This window comes from Triplophysa rosa, linkage group LG8 (assembly GCF_024868665.1).
Source record: "Triplophysa rosa linkage group LG8, Trosa_1v2, whole genome shotgun sequence".
Taxonomy (NCBI): Eukaryota; Metazoa; Chordata; class Actinopteri; order Cypriniformes; family Nemacheilidae; genus Triplophysa; species Triplophysa rosa.
The window spans coordinates 16,769,726-16,791,268 of NC_079897.1; the positions used below are offsets into that span (position 1 = coordinate 16,769,726).

General features: G+C 36.7%; 3 protein-coding genes across 6 annotated transcripts in view; 2 read left to right on the top strand and 1 right to left on the bottom strand.

The window, feature by feature from the left end:
* The window catches only part of LOC130557423 (uncharacterized), a 118,015-nt gene extending 106,401 nt beyond the window's left edge, over nucleotides 1–11,614 (bottom strand). Inside the window, exons 1-2 of one of the 2 annotated variants that reach the window (XR_008963305.1) lie at nucleotides 11,502–11,614; nucleotides 4,723–7,491 (exon numbers count right to left, since the gene is read on the bottom strand). Coding sequence is in view for 1 of the 2 variants with exons in the window: in XM_057339132.1 (XP_057195115.1) it covers nucleotides 5,412–7,478 (2,067 nt within the window). In the remaining variant the exon portion in view is untranslated. Of the gene's footprint in view, nucleotides 1–4,722; nucleotides 7,492–11,501 lie in introns of those variants that run through there. The other variant, XM_057339132.1, reaches the window with a different exon arrangement.
* On the top strand, nucleotides 552–4,729 carry LOC130557424 (macrophage mannose receptor 1). Of its 2 annotated transcripts, none has more exons than XM_057339133.1 (7): nucleotides 552–685; nucleotides 775–883; nucleotides 1,024–1,404; nucleotides 1,528–1,851; nucleotides 3,297–3,380; nucleotides 3,597–3,716; nucleotides 3,824–4,729. In XM_057339133.1, exons 2-7 carry the CDS (start codon nucleotides 853–855, stop codon nucleotides 4,234–4,236), a joined length of 1,353 nt encoding a protein of 450 aa, XP_057195116.1. In that variant the 5' UTR covers nucleotides 552–685; nucleotides 775–852; the 3' UTR covers nucleotides 4,237–4,729. The 2 variants fall into 2 exon arrangements, with proteins under 2 accessions (XP_057195116.1, XP_057195117.1); XM_057339134.1 differs by having other exon boundaries at nucleotides 595–685; nucleotides 782–883.
* Nucleotides 11,615–11,653: 39 nt separating the features above from the next.
* LOC130557993 (uncharacterized) lies at nucleotides 11,654–15,430 on the top strand. Of its 2 annotated transcripts, none has more exons than XM_057340168.1 (4): nucleotides 11,654–11,818; nucleotides 12,779–12,807; nucleotides 12,898–13,382; nucleotides 13,591–15,430. In XM_057340168.1, exons 2-4 carry the CDS (start codon nucleotides 12,785–12,787, stop codon nucleotides 14,070–14,072), a joined length of 990 nt encoding a protein of 329 aa, XP_057196151.1. In that variant the 5' UTR covers nucleotides 11,654–11,818; nucleotides 12,779–12,784; the 3' UTR covers nucleotides 14,073–15,430. The 2 variants fall into 2 exon arrangements, with proteins under 2 accessions (XP_057196151.1, XP_057196150.1); XM_057340167.1 differs by having other exon boundaries at nucleotides 11,654–11,829; nucleotides 13,591–15,429.
* Nucleotides 15,431–21,543: the final 6,113 nt, after the last annotated feature.

Here is a 21,543-nt window from a genome sequence, read left to right on the forward strand (position 1 = left end):
AACAAACCACCTGCAGTTTGATTGATAGTAATTGGAATACACAACAAAAAAACATGATTCTTTGAAAGTTATCTCATTTTGGAACCAAACTCTTCATAGCCTATATAACGTTATATATATATACATATATCGTAATAGTTTTGTAATATGGCCAATTATTTAGAAACCTCTGGAACACACGTTATACTACTGTATTATTAAGTACTTTTCCTGAAACAATCTGAAATAATTTATGAATAGACACAAATTCATTGACCGAAACTAACTTATAAGCTATATATGCCAACTTTATGATTTTAAAAATAATGTGTTTTAAGGCTTTTTATAGGCAGGTTAAAGCCCACGAACACAACACACTTTTCCAGTGTGACATTTCCATCGGTTTGATCTGCAACATGACCTGCTCACCCTCATTCTTACACTGAATGCATGAATGAATGACAAATGCATTGTTATTTTCAGGCGTCAAGGTACATAACCTTATATCTGTCTTTGGAAATATGTAGCCTGTGCGCACATTCAATACCGCATGAAAGCTGATCTGATGAAATACTGTGCACAGGATGGTTTTAATAACTGCTTTTACAAACGGGTTAAGCAACATTCTTGACGTAAACCATGAGCAACGTTTGAAATAGTTAGAGTGTGGTCACGCAAGACAGGTGTAGGAACATTTTTAGAGACGGTAAGTACTTGATTCGTTTTATTTTAAGAGGCAAAAAGCTATCAAATGTAAACGTGTTATGCTATTTCTAATTAAAAAAAATTTTAAAGAGAAAAGGAGGCAGAACAGACCATGGTAGTTTGCTTAAAGCCACACACTGGGCGCAGTGTTGTTCATGAAAATACAGCATGATGCTCTTCTTTCTCTTCCTTGTCTTTGGTAAGTGTGCGAAAAAATAAACATGTATACAGTATACAGACATTTTTCAGTTTATGTGTATGTAAGATTTGTGATTTATTGTATGATTTATACTTTAGAGTTGGAGTTGAACTTCATGACATGATCTTGTGTCTTTTTAGGACTCCTCTCCTGCACTTCAAGCCAAATATATTGGCAATATCACTTCATAAACATAAGAAAGAACTGGACTGAGGCTCAGAGTTTCTGCCGGGCGATGTACACAGATCTGGCAACTGTAAATAATAGAGATGAGATGAACAGCTTGCTCAATAACATATCTGATGTGTCACAAGATATGTATATTGGACTTTATAGAAGTCAAGTGTTCAAATGGCATTGGTCTCTGACAGACGGTTTCTTCAATGGAAGTGATTCAGTGTTTGAAAACTGGAAACCAGGAATTTCAGACGGAAATCACGAGGGCTGTGCCGTAATGCAAAACAGTGGGCAGTGGATTAATGATAGCTGTGATTCAAAGAGACAATTTGTTTGCTTTAATGGTAAGTCACCATATTAATTTGTCACTGTAACTGGTTTCTAAAAGAAATGAAAACAGTTTAACATTGTACTATATGTGATGTAACACATCTAAACCTTTGATTTCTTTTGTCATTTGTCTGTAGCAACAGCCAGTAAAAAGTATATTTTGATTGAGGAAAGCAAGTCCTGGAGGGAGGCCCAAGAATATTGCAGAACCTTCCACACAGACCTCGCCTGTCCCAGAGACTCCTCAGAAAATCAGGATGTCAAGAACATCGGCAAGAAAGAAGTGTGGATTGGACTATTTAAAGACTCTTGGTCATGGTCGGATCGGAGCAACACGTCCTTCCGTTTCTGGAACTCCAGTGTGAGCAAAGGCCAGGATTGTGCTTCAGTGATGGTGAACCAATCAGGGAGATGGAATGAGGTCCCATGTAATGTCTCTCTGCCCTTCAAATGTCATGGTGGTAAGGATTCATATCTACCACATCATAAGCAGCCTTCAAATTGTGTTAAGATTTGCTCCTGGGTCAATATGTTTTGTTCTTGCCCAATCTGACTCCCTAACTTTATATTTAATATAAAAGTGCTAGAAAAGTAGTGACAGAAGCGATGACATAGTAGAACCCTTTTTGGTTCCCCAAAGACATTTTTAGTAAAAGGCTCTTAAAATAACCTTTTTTTTCTTTTTAAAGTCTAAAGAGCCTTTTTGCACAAAAATAATTTTTAGATTCTTTAGATGTTAAATGGTACTAATGGAAGCAGGCAAAAATGGTTGTTCTATGGCATTGTTTGCCAACATTTTACCTGATTCCTTGTTGCTTAAAAATGGCTATTTCACAGCTTAGGATATGTAAATTAGTTATGTAAGGGATAATGAACAGGGTCTTGTATCACACTGAAGGGGCTTCTTTCGCGATAACAACCGGCTGCCTGTACATTATCCCGCTTATTACACGGCTACTTGCCACATGAGAAAAAAACTGGACAAAAAATATGAATTTGAAACATTTGATTAGCTTATTAATGGTTTATTTTGAAAGCGTAAACCTTCCGCGAAAAGATATAGTCCCAAGCGGCTATTAACTTTCCTAAGAAACTATGTAGTACAACAATTTTTAAGCGCTACATATGAAACACCTTATTAAGATCTAATTAACCTTATTAAGATTAATAATACCTTATTAAGATCTTCTGCTTCATACTTGTCGTAATCTGTCGGCATTTTTTTCTCTGTTAGCCAGTCTTTGAGAAGTTTTATTGCCCATTCCGTATTCCTTTTTTTGTTTGTGTCGTAGCTGTCGTGCTCTATTTTGTCAAGCTCAGTCTCAGTGAGCTGTCTGTCTTGTCGTTGTTTGTTCTTCAGAGTTCAGTTTTCGTTTTTTGTCTTAACTGGGGAGTTATTTTTTTCGTCCAAATCTATCCACTGCTGAAACGTTTTGTTTTTACCATACATGTTGAAATTAATGCTGAAATATTCCATTGCAAATCGCGGTTGTCTAGTGTTTTAGTCACAAGATGGCGCCAGACGGTAACCTTTGTTGGAGCGGAGGGATATTAAACATACAAGTAGTACCGGTCATGTGTTATTAGTTTTGAGCGGTTGTTCTTACCCTTGGAATGTCGCGACTGGCCAATCAGAATCAAGCATTCAAATGAGCCGTGTAATAAGTTAAAGAATCAACAGCATTTTATAACAGCATGTCTCCTAAAAATGTTTCCAAGCATAATAAATTATTATTATTATTATTACTAAAATAATATTAATATTAGTGAATAATATTGTGCTTTGTATAGCTTCTTTAGCACAGTATGAAACATTGATCTCTCTTCTGAAATCTTAGAAACATATGTGACATTACTGTGTAAAGCCGGAAATATTATAGAGATCTTTTCTCATTTTTTTACTAAGATCTGAAATCTCAACCAACCACTGAACCAGTTACACTACCAGCAGACGGTCAGAATCTGAACACATCATCCTCAGCACTTTCATGTATGTAATGCTTGCCATATTCATCCTCAACACAAAAAAATGCAATAAAAAAGCCAGTTTATTAAAAACATTGCACACCATTTTGATTGATATAGAACAATGTACATGTTATACAGCCACAGTTTATAATAAATGCATCTCAGACTGTTACAGCGCAAGCCTCAAAAACGCATGTTATCAATTATTTATTAACCAAACATGTTCACTTTGTTACAGCTTCCCCGCCAGCAACACAGCACATACCACCTCAAAATACAACAGAGAGGCAAAATACTTACACACAACCAACACAAACACTACAAACATTCACAATTAATACTACAGTGGCAGAGCAAGGTAAGATATCAATGGCAAGATTTTTAGAGCAAAGACATGCTTCGTGAGTTGTTTGTTGTTAATAGAAATATAAACTTAATATACTTTTTCGCCAAACTGTCACACAGACAGCTTGATTCTGGTCTATGAGAACCTGACATGGATGGAAGCTGTGAGTTACTGCAGAAAACACCATGTGGACCTGGTCTCCATTCATAGCCAAGAGCCTCAGGACAGGACAGCAAGAAAGGCCACCCAGGCCTCCACCTCTTATGTATGGATGGGTCTCCGTTACACGTGCGATTTTAACTTCTGGTTCTGGATAAACAACAGAGAAACGGGCTGCTACCAGAACTGGGCGCCCGGCCATGGGCCACATGGTTTTGAGCAGTGTGGACTGTCAGGGGCTATGGAGTCCACCGGGGAGCACCGTTGGGTAGGGAGACCAGGGAGCGAGAAGCTTAATTTCATCTGCTACACTTGTGCCAATTCGTGTGCTAGTGATGTAACAATAGAAAACAAGAACACAGGTTGTGTATAGTTGCTCGTATGGTGTGATATGCAAAAATGTAATAGAAAACGCAATAAAATGCATACAGTATAAAAATATTGGGAACATCATGAGTACAGATATATCGAAAAGGTTTATTATTTTATTATTTCATATTATGCGTATAACTTGCTAATATCATGTTAATTTGTACAAATAAAAGTTTGAAGACCTAATTTTTGGAACTTCAAACACTACAGCATTCAACCAAAGCACTTTAAATGCGTATAAAATGTAAAACTCTATTGCAATACTGTACACATACAGCCACGGAAAACATTAAGAGACCATTTCAAACTTATTTTAAGTTTTTCTGAATTTACTATTTATGTGTTTGGGTAAAATGATCATTTTTGTTTTATTCTGTGAACTAACAATATTTCTCTCAAAATTAAAAAAATGTATTGTTTCTATTTGCATTTATTTGCAGAAAATGAAAACTGGAGAAACAGAAATGATGCTCTGTATTTTTCAGACCTCAAATACTGCAAAGAAAACAAGTTCATATTCACGTTTAAGCAATACAGCAGTAATATTTGTACGTGTATTTAGGAAAAGTTAAAAAATGTATGTGATTTATTTTATGTGTACTTTTATTTTTATCCATTTTCATTTGTCTTGTCATGCTGTCAGTCTTTCACATTGCTGTTGGATGACTCCTGAGGTTTGATTTTGTTGAAATTCAACAGACACTGGACTGGAATGGCCACAATACATCTAGAAATGCTGAATTAATGAAAATCTAAAATGGTCTCTTTATTTTTTACCGTGGCTGTAATTTTCCACTGTTACATTCTTTCACTTTCGTGTACTCTTTGAGACGGCACACACCCAGTGGCCTTTCCTGTTTTGCAACTCTCACATACATCCTCATTTACAAGTGGTTTACTTGAACATTGTCTTCCGCTCAGTAACTGACGAAATCTTTCTTATAAACAAAAGTTAATGTTTATATCTGAATCAACCCACATCTACCCTTCATGCTTTTGCCGTCTTTTATAAAACGAATGCTTCCTTAATAAAGCTGTGAAACTAAGCAAAACTCTTAAGTCTGAGTCACTTATTTGATACTTCCAGCACTGTAATCTTTTAATCAACTAGTTATATCTGGTTGTATTAAGCCATGAGACTCAGGGGAAAAAAACCTTTTTCTCCAATATACCCCATCAGTAGTAAGATGCTGCTTCATCCTCACTGAATCCAGCTTGAACAGCCTCTTGAATTCTCTCCATTTGCCCTGGAGAAGCAGGGGGCAGAATGGCCAGCAACTCTCGCTCAATCTGTTGTTGTCTTGCAACGCTCTTATTTTTAAACTCCTCTTTTTTCTTCAGAACAAACCATAAGATATTTTTCTCTGCCGCCTCACAGGAATTCTGAAACCTATGACGCGCCAGCTGAAATTCTGGTCTGCTTTGGTCCATGGTCATTAGAGCACTCAGTGAACCGATGCTGTCCATCAGATACCTGCTGGACACCTCTGTGTATGTTCCTGAGATCATATGAACCAGACTGGCAATGTTAGAGGCTTGGAAGGCTTGCTTGTAGATCAAGTCTTTCGAGATGAGCTTGGCATTGTAGGAGAGGCATTTGGTGTCCGCAGATGTTGAGACAAAATCTGTGAGACACGGGTTGAGGTTGGTTTTCACAATGTTGGAAACCATCTGAAAGAATTGAACCATCATCTGCCACCTCTGCTGCAATTTCCCCATGGCATCCATACCTTTGACCAGCATCTCTATGGTGGTTTTGAAGTCAATCTCTTTGAGTTCACAGTTTCTCATGGTGATCAGGACTTTGGTTAGATCTTTATGGTTTTCCTCTTGCATCTTCATGCACTTTTCACGGAGTTCCATCGTCATGTTTAGCTGAGCTCGGTTCTGCTCTATGAGGAACCGTGCATTTTCTGATGCCCGCTGTGCCGGATTCACGCACTCCTGACTGTTTGCATTTTTAAACATCATCGGGGGTTGTGGAGAAATGGCTGCGGATTGCGTTGAAGCTTTGCTTTTGCTGTCAAAAATACGAGCAGATTTTTTTAATTCTGAGAGCTCCTCAATTATCTTCAAGCATGTGTTTTTGTCACATTTGCCTTCTGGTGCATAACATGCCAACTGCCTGCATATGTTAATGCCCTTTTTGCATACCACATGAACTTGGGATTTTCCCTGGCATTCTGAGACTTCCTCTAAATCTCCAAGAATTCTTTTGAACTGCTGTTCTATGAAATCAGTTTTTGTATACTTCTCCTTCTGATCATAAAGATTCTTCCAGTCAATCTCATTTTGGCCAGTCACAAACATTTTTTCTTCTATAGCCACCACAAGTGCGAGAATCTCAGCAGATTTACTGAATGATATGATGTCATCAATCGCATTACTGCGACTCTGACTTCTAATGTTTTGGACCGTTTCAGCAACCAGTGTTGATACGCCACACATGCGTGTCACTGGGTTGGCTACAAAGGATGTCAGTCCATTTAACAATGTGTTGATACTCTGGAATATTCCTCCGACGATTTCCATCCCAACTAAATTCCACCCAGTTGGAAGAGAATCCAGCGCTTTCTGGAAGTTCCCTCTAGCTCGCTCGAGTTCTTTGTCAATGTCTCTCATTGCCTGCTCAGTTCTTCTCTTGATTTCTTGTGCTGACTGCTCCCTCATTTTGGCCTCTTCTAGTTTCCTCCTGAGCTCCTCCATCTCATTGCCATAAACTGCATTCGAATTCATACATGCCAACAACAGCTCCTGGATAATATTGATGACCGTTTTGAAATGGTCTTCTGTTTCAACAGACAGTTTAAGACATTCATCTGATATGATTTGGATATTTTTCAGCTGACCAGGAAGATGTGCATTAATGACCTCATCATTGTCTTTGAATAAAATCTTCATGGCCGTCTTCGTGTAATCTGGAATTCGGGCAGTATGGAGACGAATTTGATCCATGTTTTTATGGGCTTCGTTAAATGCCCACCAACCAGAGTTACACACTTGCATGAGGCAAGCTCGGAAGGATTCTGGGTATCGGATGTATTTGAAACCACCTATGGGGGAATTCTTGTTGATAGAGAAATCTGTCTTGGAGGAGAGGAATACCAGCTCTCCCAGGATAGCTATGGATACTGGTGCTGGAGTCAAATACTTTTCCCAGTTAGAGTAGGACAGCAGTTCGGTTTGGTTCCTCATGTCCTCCGCAGTGGTAATGCGTTGGGTACTCGAAATGATAGAATCCATTGCTTCTCTGTTTCTGTTCGAAACAAAAAAGAATTTAGGATATTTAATAAAAATTGATTTTAGGATATTTAATAAAAATATTGTCTTGTCCCTGCTAGAGCGCTTTTCCACCATCAGGGGCGTATCTAGGATATCAAACCATCAGGGGCTGAGCCTAAAACATTACGGGCTAATGTAGGGAATTTGGATTAGGTTGTAAGGGGTATTCTTTTCATGGAAAATATGCTTTGCATTAACTTTTTTATGCAATACAGTTTATTAGCAAACACAAAATATTTTTAGAATGTATTTGAAATATATAATATAATGTATGTATAAAAATGTAAAACCTATTAAAAGAATGCCCCAAAAAATAGATATAAGCAACTGTTGATGAGACTATCAAGGCATCTAGTGGTTAATCCATGTCATTACATTTCATTTTCTTTATTTCCACAAAAATGAATGTCTAATTTTTATGTAAATACTTAATTTTGAAAAAAGCATATGGTAATGTTTGTAATGCGTTAGTGCTTTCATGTTTATGAGCTGGGCGATAATAATGCATGAAATTAACACTTTCTGTCACCAACGGTCACTGTTGCTGGTGTCGCCGGAAGTCGCCAGCTCTCCATTGAAATGAATGACATCGCGTCGCTCAGCCGCTGCTAGTTTCTGGATGTCTGAATGGGGCTTGAGGCGGCACGACATTTGACAGAGGTGGCCGCCTACAATTTCTTTATGCAGGAAAAACCCTGCCATCATTTTTAAAAAGACCATTTACTTCTCAAGAGATGCTTCCTGTGAGAGAACCAACCCGGTCTCATGAATTGCGTATAAATAACACGTTGTTGCATTATCGTGAAAAACGTACGCCAAAGTTCGATTTTGCGTGCATATGATACGCCAATGTTTGCATGCACCTCGCTGGAGAGCAGCCATTTTGAGACGTACATGAAGAGGAAACGCTGAAATAATTAAAGGGGTGATATGACACGGCTAAAACGAATATTATGGTTTGTTTTAGCTGTAATGTGATGTGTATACAGGATTTAAGGTTCAAAAACGTTGTATTTTCCACAAACCGTGCACGTTTGTATCTCCTCTTTGCCCCGCCTCTCTGAAACACGCTGATTTTTTACAAAGCTCATCACTCTGAAAAGCGAGGTGTGCTATGATTGGCAGTTAACCAGTGCGTAGTGATTGGTCGAATACTGCAAGCGTTTCACGGAAATGTAACGCCTCTTACCACCATATTCGGAACATCAGGTTCGCACGCAATTCTCCTGACAGGTGATCAAATGTCATCGGTACTTCCTTATATCAATTCGAGCCCGAATCTGATACGGAAAATGAAGATGATCAAGCCGATACATCAACTTTGCCAGCGCGACTTGAGCACGATGTAAAGGATTGGTAAGGTTTTATTAAAAAAAATTATGTTAAATAGTTAAAAACTATAGCTAACTGTTTTACCTTTTATATACGACGTTATAAAGACTATAAACAAACAACCATATACATACCAAAAGAGTTTGTGTGAGATAGAAACAAGCTTGCATTACAGCAAGGAATGGTAACATAATTAATAACGCAAGCGCTTTGGCCCTTCTTGATCAACCAATGTTACGCCACGTCTCATGCGACTCAACAAAGACTATAAACCCCATTATAAACACGACATTTGTTGCCTCTAGTTGGGACATAATTACTGATTATTAGGATTTATGTTGTCTTTTTTCACGTTGCGCGCATGTCTGCATTTGCAGATCACAAACACATGATAAACTTAACTCGCGTTAGTCCGTAACAAAGTCTTTTACAATGAAAATATACTTATAGGCTGCGAATCTGAAGCGCCAGCGAAGTTGTAATGGTTGGAACGGCCCCACTTTTTAACAAAAAGCTTTCGCGCATAGCCGGTCTTAATCTCTCTCCCACGTTCGTGAAGCAATCGTCAGAGAAATGCGCTGCACAAACTTGAACATTCGGATTGTACTTTTCTGTAACAGTGTTGTAAATAAAATGTAACCATTTGTTTTTAGTTGTCTCATCTTTTGGCAGGGCAAACAAAGAGTCTTTCTTTTCGCAACGAAACACACAGCGTCACTGCGACGTGGCTGCGGCGGTGACGATACAATGAGATTTACAAGTATGCCCACCTCACTTGCGTTTAGATTTGGGCGGTCTTAAGTGAAATCATGTTACAAAGTGACGTACATTCGTCGGGGTGTGGTTACACGAGGCATTTCAGGCAGGTCTGGGTTCGCATTCGCTTTTAGATAGAATGCATCTTTTGTTCCGACACTTTAATTTTATCAATTTTACGTTTCTAATACATGCATGGGTAACTTATAACACACCAAAGACACAGAAAAACACATATTTCCGCCATATGACCCCTTTAAAATAATACTGTTAGGTTTAGGGTTTGGGGACAGGTTAATAAGACAAATTGCCGGTTAATATGCACGTGCGCTAAATTGGCGTACGATACGCACGCAAAAATAGCCGTATTTATGCACGCAAAATCGAACTTTGGCGTACATATTTCACGATAATGCAACGCGCGTGTTATTTATACGAGAGAGTTTAATGCCATTGCTACTGTACAGTGTCTGTTTGCATCTCGGCCAACTGTATGTCTAAAGATGGATACATTAAGTCGTATTGATATGTCTAGATATTACAATGCCAAAACCACATACTCCAAAAGGAATTGGGATGTGGATTTTGGAATTCCAGAGAAAACTCAATGCGATATACTGATGAATGAGATGACAATTTTGTTTTGTCACTATTTTAATGAATAAAATGAAACATATTAAAACCTAAATCTATGTTCTTTGTTTTGTTTTTCTGAGCTATCCTGGGTGGTGGTTGAACATATAGTAACATGAAAATAACATGTAACAGGCTTTTTTTAAACTGGGATTTTAAGAATGAAGTCATAGAGAGCTTTGCCCATTTAACTATATCAGCATTAAGCGACGATAACCTTTGACTTCTTCCAGTTTTGGACATGGTAAGATATTTTTTTCTAGTACACTGTAAAACTTACTGTAGATTTAATTACTTTCCTAATAGTACTGTTTTTAAGTTTGAGTTAAACTTTACTTTAACCAAAATTAAAACACTTTGACTCTTGAGATTCAAAATGAGCAAGAAGAGACCGGAAGTGACCTAAGATATTTAGTCTTGTTTTATGAAAGAAAATATAAGAACTAGGTAAGTTTATGTTTAAAACAAAATTGTAAATTAAATCTACAGTAAGTTAATGGTAAACCTGCTGCAAAACTATATCAATGTTTTACAGTGTATGGTTGTCATAACTGGGAAAATGGTTTAAACATACACAGTAAGGAAGGAATGTTAAAGAATATAAATAGGGGCAAGTTTTTAATGTAGGCAAATAGCTTGTATTTCTGTATAACAGTTCTACCTGTTTAACCATTTCTAACAAATGTATCTAACCAAGTAATGCGTGCACAAAGGACACAGGCCATGCTAGAGAGGGAGAGCGAGAGAGAAAACATAATGTTCTTCATGTGACCCTGTCTGTAAAATCCTGGCTAAAGTCTCATAATTCTGAGAAAATGAGCACCAAAGTTTGATTTCAAGCATTAATTTCATTTTGATTTTAATCTTTGGCATCGCTTTCCTCAACTCAATTTTAAACATATCAAGATTTTCACAGAATGTGACATCATGTATATCCTATCACAGTACGAAGAAAACGGTAAATCACAAAAGATGACTTTAGCTGGGTAACATATTATCTGTGAGACTTAAAACCCCAGGTCTGTTGACTTGAATTTACAGACAGATAAACATTTACATACATGCCGATGTTCACAGACTGTCACAGAGCAACATTTTTATAAAAGCAACTCAGCATTTGGATTACATCTACATAAGTCTTGAATGTTTCTGCCACTACATGGTCATAAATTGACTTAAATAACAGAAAATACAATGTGTCAAACTGTAAATCTGTAAACCATTTTGGTTTAATTTGTGCAAATATAAATGCAGTTGCATTACCTTGTTTTAGTTCGAAAGATGTGTCAAGGCTTAAGGTCTGTTGAGATGCTGTTTTAAAGTAGTAAGACGCAAGACTAAGAGTTTCCAGTTCTGTACACGCCCCTGTGTTCCGTTTGTAACGGAAAGCAGTTCAGCTGGAGGTCAGGCATAAATACAGCGCAGCAGAGCTGTTTATCATACTGAAAGCGAAATTCTGACAGTAACACAAGCATAACTGGAGGGCTTTAAGACTGTTTGGGGGATTTCAAGAATGAAAACACAGAGAGCTTTGTTCATTATATAGAATTAAACTTTGGCTTCTCTCAGTTTTGGACACGGTAAGGACACGGTAAGGCTTGTTTTGTTATTCTGCCATTTACACAATTTAATAGCACAAGCGATTAGGGTAGCACTAATAGCACACATACAGTAAATCTCGGAGACGTCTATCTGATGTCTGCATTTATTTTTCGATTGTGTACAATACGTTTTTGAGACATTTCCTGTCAGATGTCACACAGATATTTAGATGTCTGTAAGATGTTTATGATTTATAATGTATTTAAAACTGCTTTTAAAACACGTTTAAGAGACATTGTAGATGCAGCAAATGTTTTTCAGATCCCCAGATCTTTAGCAGACATCTTATAGATCTACTTGTGCTATCTGAGCTTAAGCTAACTCCATGTTGTGTTCAAAACCATGTACTATGACATGAGATGGAACATTATGTAATTTGCAGACAGATTTGTATTTTTATTACAGTTTTTATATACTGTATAAATAAAGTGTAAAGAAGTCACATATGATGAAAGAGTTAAATACGTCAATGTTAATCTTACTGACAGCTCAGAAGTTTTTAAAGAGACAATTTCCAGCTAATGCATAATGTTTTGTTTTGTTTTATTTATTTACTTTATTTTGTTTACACTGTAAAAAAACATGGAAATTTTCCAGCAGCTGGGGCACCAGAAATATTCTATAAAATAAAAGTTTTCCCTGTAAAATTACATGGTTTTCTCTGTTTTTCTTGTAAATTTGCCGGGGCGCCAGAAATATACTGTAAAAACGTTTTTTTCTGTTTTTCTTGTAAATTTGCAGTGTTTTTCTGTAATTTGACAGTTGTCAAATTACCTTTTTGATCGTATTTTAAAAAATATGTGAAAAATCTGTAAAATAGCATAACGCTTTTTCAGCATGTGAGGGAATATAATCAGGGCCAATTTGTTTTCATGCAGACAGTTCTCTGCCACAGTCATGAATATAATATAAGCCTCAATTGTATTTCTGTATAACAGGTCAAAATGAGCCAGTACTACTTATCCAGGTAAGTTATTACGTGCATACATTATATGATTACGAGTAAACAATGATGCAAAATATGTCATATTAATGCCAGCAAAATTTGACTTTGCAGTGTGAATGACTTGCAGTCTATGGAGGCCATAAGTAGGCTCATGCAAGAGGGTATTTGGTCTCTCAGTAACATGTGCACATCCCTCTTTAATGCACATGTAGATCCAGTCACTGACATGTGCTCCAATTTTCAACAAATCAGGGGACACATCGAGCACGCCGATCGGTGCTTGAAGGAGTCAGAGAGAATACTGAAAGGAAAGCTGACATGTTTGGACGAATGCATGGTACGACTTACGAAAGAGCAGCAACACGTTCAGCAAGAGAAGCAAGAGAAAAACCTGACCATTGAAACATTACACAGAAGGAAGAAATCTGCTGAAGAGTCATTAAACGCTTCTAATGCAGCTGTGAAGCAAGCGGAAAGAAACCAAGAGGCGGCAGAATATGAGCTAGAAAAAATGGAAGAGATGAAGACCAGTGGTAAATTGGTGGTAATTGCAGGGGCCGTCATTACTGCAGTACCAGTTGTTGGGTGGTTTGCTGGTAAGTGACCCCTCTTTTTTTATGTAACTTTTTTGTAAAATTACCTTAATTGATTGAAAATATTCAATCAATCAGCGCCATCCATCACATATCATCTGGAGATGACATCAAACAGGCTTACACATCACATTGTGAAACACATCTACCCACCTTAAAACTTGAATTTAAACATTTGTTTGTTTTTCAAAGATGTCTTCTTTTCTTTTAGGTCCACCGATATTGTTCGACGGAATAGAAACAATTGTCAAGGCTGAAGCTGCCATCGTAAATGCTAAAAACGAGGTAAAAGAGTGCATGTCTCAAATGTGGAAGCACACAATAAATATTGAAGACTACAGGAGCAGAATCTCCAAAACACAGAATGAGATTAAGCGGACCAACCAGACGCTCAATAATGTTCAGAGCAATATTGAATGGCTGCAGCAGCGCCTAGTGGCCATAGCTCAAATTCAGCACAATTTCAAGGCAGCTGTCTACCACATGAATGTTCTTAGTGGGCGGGTCAATGTACTGGAGATTCACACTGGAGGTTGCATTTACTGGGAGCCTGTGATCAAGATTATTCAAGATGTGGGGAATGCAGTAATAACTATTGCACATAATCAGCTCCTCAATGGTCAGAATGTACCGGCTCTTATAAATACTTTGAGTGAGAATATTAGAGTAATTTCGCAGCAGGTTTGCCAGTAACTTACTGTAGATTTAATGTACAATTTTGTTTTAAGCATAAACTTACCTAGTTTATATATTTTTCTTTCATAAAACAAGACTAAATACCTTGGGTCACTTTTCTTGTTATGTAAATGTATCGTAATATTTTAACAGAAAACAAAAGAAAAATGCTTAGGAAGAATGTCATTTTTTGCAGAGTTTGCTGTGCTAATTCCAGTCTCTTCTTGCTCATTTTGAATCTCAAAAGTCAAAGTGTTTTAATTTTTATGAAAGTATTTGAAAACAGTACTAATTGGAAAGTATATTAAGTAGTAATTAAATCTACAGTAAGTTACAGTAAGTTACTGGCAAACCTGCTGCAAAAACTACAGCAAAGTTTTACACTGTAGGACTGAATGTTTATTTGTTTATTATGTTTATTTTATAATCAGCCATTCAAGCACTGTTTACATTTGTTATTAAACACATATTTCCTCGTGTCACATATGTTTTTATTTATTTGGTTTAGTTTCTAAATGATTTTAGTGTGTTCACATCTTTCACATCTTCTGAAGGCATTTCCAGAGTCTCGTCCCACCAGCACTTCATTGTCTTTTAAAACTCAGTGAAAAGCACAGACATTTTCATAGAAATCCGATTGCTCTCGGACAATGCAAGTTCTCTTGGAGGACATATGGGAATGTAAATCAGCAGCCAAATGAACCAATTCACCATTCATTTGCATACTGCTATTGCCCCCTCAGTTGCTCTTTTGGCCGATTCCCCTTGACCCCCTGGAACAGCCTCACAACCAGTCAACCTGACCTTAGCTTGGCTGACCTCACCTTCACACCGCTCTGAAGAGCAAGCAGCACCGGTTGGTACCTCAGACCATCACTGCCCACAACAGAATAACAGCTCTTTAAGTTTCTATTTGAAATCAATTATTGGTGTGATGATGTTGATAAATCAACTGGATGCAGAAATAAAAGTACTAATATTATCCTGTCAAGCTACACAGAAATGATAGATTTAACTGACTATGCCAAAAACGGTCCTACAGATCCAAGGTTTAAGATTCACTTGCACTTCTTGCACTATATCTCACTTTGTCAGGAAAACTTTGTATGTTACGCAAATATAGTCATAGGTAATACTCCTACTTTACCATGAGGCAGATAAAGATGGGGCCAATAGTGAGTAGAAAATAATTCATGCATTGAAAACAAGGTTAAAATTTAACTTCATTCAGTCTTTAAAAATAAACATGAAAGGCTACTGTATTATATTTATATAATGTTCAGTCTGACTTCATCTGACTAGAAATGATGATATTAAAAACCCTGAGATTGAGACATTCCTTATCTGGACTGTACTCCCCTTTTAGGGTAAAATAGTGGTCGCTGGGGTGGTACCCTGAAGGGTTCTTTTTTGTACCTTTACAGATACAAAACATAACAAGTTTGGTACAAATTTTGGGGTACATAATTATATCCTAAGTGCCCATTTAAATGTTTTGTTCTCATAGGAATAAAACTGTACCTTCATAGTACTTTTATTCTAAAAGTGTTGTGAAGGCAATAGACTCAGAGTAAGATTATAAACAACAGCAATAAACGTAATGTAGAATGGGAAAGTATGGAATTAATTTATAAAATGAATATATAAAATTAGTAAAGAAAGACTAAATACTAGAGATGCACCGATATATCGGCCAATAATCGGTATCTGTTGATAAAAAGCAATTTTTCACACTATCGGCTATAAATGGCCGATATATCCAGTCAATCAAAAGAGGACAGGAAGTGCTATCAATTTGTTTTAAATTAAAAAAAATCACCAGTTTGATGTTTAATAATAATAGTCATTATATGAATAAATAACATTCAGAAAGTTAAGAAATATTAATTTAATCTTCATAATCAGCATCTTCAGATATCACTCTAAATAATCAACATATCTAATAAATACATTTAACGATAAGAAAATAAGAAGTGAAATACAACAGTGTTTGTTCTCTCTAGTCAGAATTTTAGTTGCCTCTTAGACAATACACATGCAAATCTTTAGATATGATATAATTGTATTTTTGCTGTGTATTTAATATTGCTTATTTTGATAATTTGTTGGGGTAATATTTGTCATTTTTGTTTGTCTTGTTGTTTATTTGTTGGTTTGATGTATTGTTAATTGTAATTTCATCTTGTCTTTATGTCATAATTGTGTTACATGGAATATTAGGACCCCCTCGAAAACGAGATGGTACATCTCAATGGGTTTATCCTATTACTAAATTTTGTATATTTCTAAAACATTATCTTCCTATAAAATTATTCAGCTATACCAGCTGCTTTACTACAAGATTTTGCATTTTTCTCTGATTTATCAAATAGATCTTCTAATATGAATATGGTGCTATACTGTCCAAAAAGTGTCATCTTTATATTCACCTCAACTGCAATGAATTTTCCCATATTCATTTCATGGAAGTATTAGTCTGCCACCACACATCCCGGATACAGATTTGTGTCACCGCTTTTCATCCAGCGCCACTGGGACATTCTGTCCGGCCTGAATCGCACGCCAACGTTCCATAATACCTATAGGAGCTTGAAACAGATGTCACCGAATCGCAAAATCACATGAACCGTTACACATTAGCGGGTTTTTCTGCAGATCTGGCCTTGTCAGCTGAAGACTGTTCAATGGACCCTCATCAATATTCTGTATTATTCTGCAGTTCAATGTTAATGTCTTGTTGAAGCAGCTGCAATCCCCCCACTCCCCTCGTCCCCTGTTCCTTTCTCACCCTCCTCTCCTCTTGTGTGTTGTCCAGCTGCTGGTGATCCCTGACCTCATGACCCTCACTCCTGACCTCAAAGAGCCTTTCCCACGCCACACCCTTTTGTGTGAGGGTTGTCACGGTAACACAGTGGTCAGTGGTACTACATGGTATTCCTATAAGGGAAGCGTTTTGATTTAGCACATCAAGCAGGATCACTAATGCCAAAAGAGTCAGGTTATTACAGCAGTAGTTTCCAAAAGTGTTAGGGAATGATGAATTGAAGGTGAAAATAATGATATTGGTTCAATAATTAAAAAGTTGCCCCAACAGGTGATAACAAAATCTAAAATGATTTATTTGACCTTTTTTACTAATGGACCTTTTTCACGTTTCCGGGTTTCTCAGCAGCGGAATCGTCATAGTTGGGTAAACTTCTGTAGTGGTGAATGGGAGACTGTACCACAAATATATTTTTTGCATTCTCATTTGCTCAAATAGCAAACTCAACGATAGTGTTTTCTCTACTTTTAACTAAATGAAAAAAAATAGAGAGAGTGATAATGGCAGTCAAAGGAGAGAATGATGTCAAATATACCTTGACTTCCATAGACGCCCTTGCATTAGCGTTAACAATTTTTTTTGTAATTTGATGCAAAGGTAATATAATATAAAGTATATATACAGTATATATACTTTCGTATATACTTAAGTATATAAAAAACTTATTTTTTTACGATGCTGATGACCGTTGAACGCGTCATCACAGTCTTGTGGAAAAAGTTCCTCAAAATGTCAGAGAAGGCCGAACTGAGCTAACAGTAAAACACACACAAACAGAAACTTTTTTACCAAACGTAATAAAAGGCAGTCAACCAACTTCCAAATGTTGCGTTTCTTGCTATCTTTGAGCATTTTTTGAAAATTATAGAGTTGCTTATTTTTTAGCTACATGCACGACTTAAAGATAAAGTCTGTAAAAAGTCCAGTTTCTTGAGCAAATCATCGAAAAACATTTTATAAGTCAGACTCGAGTGCTTGAAACACACTCTTGAACAGATTGACTATCTGTGGCATAGTCACACAAGTAGTTGCAGTTATTCTTGCATCCATCCACCTGTCATCTGTACTTCTCTCACTCTTTCTCCATCTCTCTCAACCCCCCCGCCCCCAATCCTCTGTCACTTTCTCCGTGTATTGTAGTAGGAGAGATGTTCTCTTTTCAGGCCTGGTCTCTTAGGCAACCCCACTGCTGCATGTAATGAGATGGATAGAAGGAAAGGCAGAGGAAGGTGTGGACACACACACAGATACCGACAGACAGAGCAGGACGCTGACCAGAACACTCCTCTGTGGATTTATCCATAACATTTGAAGTTTGTGGGTTAAGAAATAGAACAATGTATCTAAAGGTAAGATGGAAAGCAAACTCAGTGCTATGGGAATTTCAGCAAAGATTTATTTAACTGCAATTTAACTTTCTTTTTAAATGGCTTGTCAATAGTTTAGATTTAGTCTGTATGCAGAGTATATGATAGTCAATGATTTTAGAGAGAAATACACTTGATTCAGTCTTATTCTCATTTTATTTTACAATGTTTTGATGTAATATGATGTGTGACTGATCTAATACATTATCTACAGGTACATTTCTAGTTATAAACCAAATCCTACTGAAGTCTATACAGTCTGGCAATAACTTTTTACAGAAGAATCTGAATCAACATAACAATGACCACTCTCTTTTTCAGAAGATGCTCTCAGTTCACTCTTGTTTCTAGCAGTGGATTGAGTTGGACTCTTCTATCAAACCTTCATATCTTCTGTTCTCTACAACCTGGCAGCCAGAGACTGATTGTCCAAACGCAATTCTTGTGTCTTCTTGATCATAGTGCAGGAGTTGTGGATGGACATCATGCCTCTGGATGGCCACTGTCATCAATCTGGCATTCTTTTGTTCTTAACATCCTCTAGGGCAGCATACTAAATGCCTTAAAGAATTTCTAATAACTGTATAATTTGAAAGCCTGTCTAGATCTTGGGACTAAATAAGAATCATCTAGAAATCAAGTAAGATCATACTGAAATTCCTGAAGCATTTTTCTTGAATCTCATCTCATCCTTAGAGTTCAATAAAATATTGTATTAGAGTAACATCATGTTACTGGATGAGCATCATGATCCTTTAAAACTGTAAATTATATAATATCTAATTTTAAAGTTTTAGAACAGAATTTATAATTGATTGTAAATTGTATGCTATATAATGAAAATTGCAGTAGGAATTCTTTCTACAGGATTTTGACTTTTCATCGTTTTGACTTGGAATAATACATTTTGAATTGGTTAAAATTTTGGGGAGTGTTTAACTAGAAAGAGTTGAAGGACTATTTGTGTAAAAGATGAAAAGGGCAGTATTATTGAAAAAATGCAAATGACCTAGCCAAAGCACAACAGACCCACTGACCAGACTAATCTAAGTTAGACACACAGTCAACTCTGTTACACACACACACATGCACACACACGTGCATACACAAACACACACACACACGCACGCACGCACGCACGCACGCACGCACACACACACACACACACACACACACACGCACACACACACACACACACACACGCACACACACACTCATACAGGAATTGGGCAAAGTGCACACTTGTTACTCAAGATGTCCTCTGGGCACAGAGAGGAGAGTCAGAAGTAAATGTAATACAAAAAAATATATTTTAGGATGTTTTCTGTAAAATGAAATTATGAGGAAAAATAGACTCCTGAGACCGTGCAAACATTATTTGGTCATTATCCATTCATCCTCCAAACTGACCCTATCTTCTGAGGGTCGCGGGAGGGCTGAAGCCTATCCCAGCATCACTTTCACACTCACCTCACACAATAGACCACTTTGGATTTTGTAAAACAATGCTGGTTCAAAGCTGGTCCAGAAGAATTTATTTCAGTTTTTAACACTACACATACATTTGAACAAAATACCAAACCAAACCAACTCAACATTTTTAACGAATAAATTAAAGATCGAATTATGTATAAAAGATTTAAAAATAAAATAAATTGAAATTAAACCGGAAGGACCAGTGTTTGCATCTTGTGAAGTGGTCTAGTGTTGTTCATTATATCATAAAGGATGTTTACTGTAAATACAACAATAGTTATTATACAATATTTAGATATTACCAAGATTTTTAAAGGGGTAGCACTGATGCCTGTAGCCAGCTATGAGGTCATATTCAATTATAAAAGGTGAAGCTCTGAATGAAGAGTCTAAAACTCTTCTGAGTGTCAGTGTTAAGGGTAATTCCGTTTATATGGTTTACAACATTGTTTATTGTCCGTGGTGTAAAAATGAATGAGATGGATTAATTTCGTTGCGGGAGGCTGGCAGTGTCATCCGATTGCCGCTGCCAGGCCGGGATTTTGTAAGCGTCTTTGGCATTTTTTCCCCTTAATGACACACTTCAGGAAGTTAATATAGCGGGAAGTTGCCAATTAGCTGCATTTTCGACATTTATTTTGGGTGTGTTTATCAACGCATGATCTCACAACACTTAACCGACAGTTTTCAAAAGACGCAGTTGGTCACCTGATCCAGTAGCCTATCACAAACGCAATGATCATCACAATATTATCAGTAAAAAACCCTCAAATGTAGTCGCATAACTCTACACACAATTCTTCAGCACAGGCTACAGAATGAAATATGCAAACACACCCTCTCAATCAATTTAGTAAACCCCATTGCTAAAAACATTCATAAGAGCACTTTGCATTTTTTCTTATATGCTTATGAACCATTACAGCAATAGGTATTGTTACATTGAAAATAAAAAAATACACTCCACCCTGAGCATATGGTCCATTAATCAATAAAATTCTAAAATGTCTAATTTAATGTCCTTCCTCCCAAAAGACACATCCAATAGTAGCAAACAGCATGTAAATAGTTTGTACTTTGTCTGTAAAAACGAAAATCTTAAATACCCTGACCATGACGTGTTTTTTGCTTTTACATTAAAAGAAATAGGCAGAGACTCATGTCTTCATGTTTTCATTTCGTTAAGGAGCTTTATACACAACCCTATCAGAGCTAAACATTAACAATGACCTTATACAGTTTTGATTTGGGTGCATATTAAACATGTACATTTATAAAAGGTGCCAGCTCAATTAAATTTTAGCAGGCCATTGTCAACTTTAATCATATAAAACAATTTCCCCAAAACAAAATTGTGGTGCCAGTGAAAATGCTGTGTCAAAGAGTCAAGCCCTGCTCATACAGTGTAAAAGTTTATCATTTAACTTTATTATTGATAACATTTATAAAAAATGATTAATAGTATTTATTAGTAATATTAGGTGTATATATTGATACCCCATCCTGGACCTCACTAATTTTCAAACCCTGGCTACGGCCATGGCACTGATTAAAAAGATATTAAAAATATGGTATATATTTCTTTGCACACTGATGAGAAGGTTCTAGATGGAACAAATCAATTCTTTGTTGAACATCTTTGGTTGAACAAACATTGCACCAGCTAAAGTTAACAACACAAATAGGTGCCAAAGTGTCATTGGCTTAAAAGGCACATTCAATGTCACATAATAATTCCGAAAAGTTGGTTATTTATAAGATATGCTGTACAATTTTGTTGTTTAACACCAGCCAACTGAATACAATCATCTCTACAGCAGTG

Coding starts and splice junctions, on each gene's coding strand:
- LOC130557993 (XM_057340168.1), top strand. CDS start 12,785: ATGAGCCAGTACTACTTATCCAG. Junction 12,808..12,897: donor AGCCAGTACTACTTATCCAG/GTAAGTTATTAC, acceptor TTGACTTTGCAG/TGTGAATGACTTGCAGTCTA. Junction 13,383..13,590: donor AGTTGTTGGGTGGTTTGCTG/GTAAGTGACCCC, acceptor CTTTTCTTTTAG/GTCCACCGATATTGTTCGAC.
- LOC130557424 (XM_057339133.1), top strand. CDS start 853: ATGATGCTCTTCTTTCTCTTCCTTGTCTTTG. Junction 3,381..3,596: donor ATCATCCTCAGCACTTTCAT/GTATGTAATGCT, acceptor ACTTTGTTACAG/CTTCCCCGCCAGCAACACAG. Junction 3,717..3,823: donor TACTACAGTGGCAGAGCAAG/GTAAGATATCAA, acceptor ACTGTCACACAG/ACAGCTTGATTCTGGTCTAT.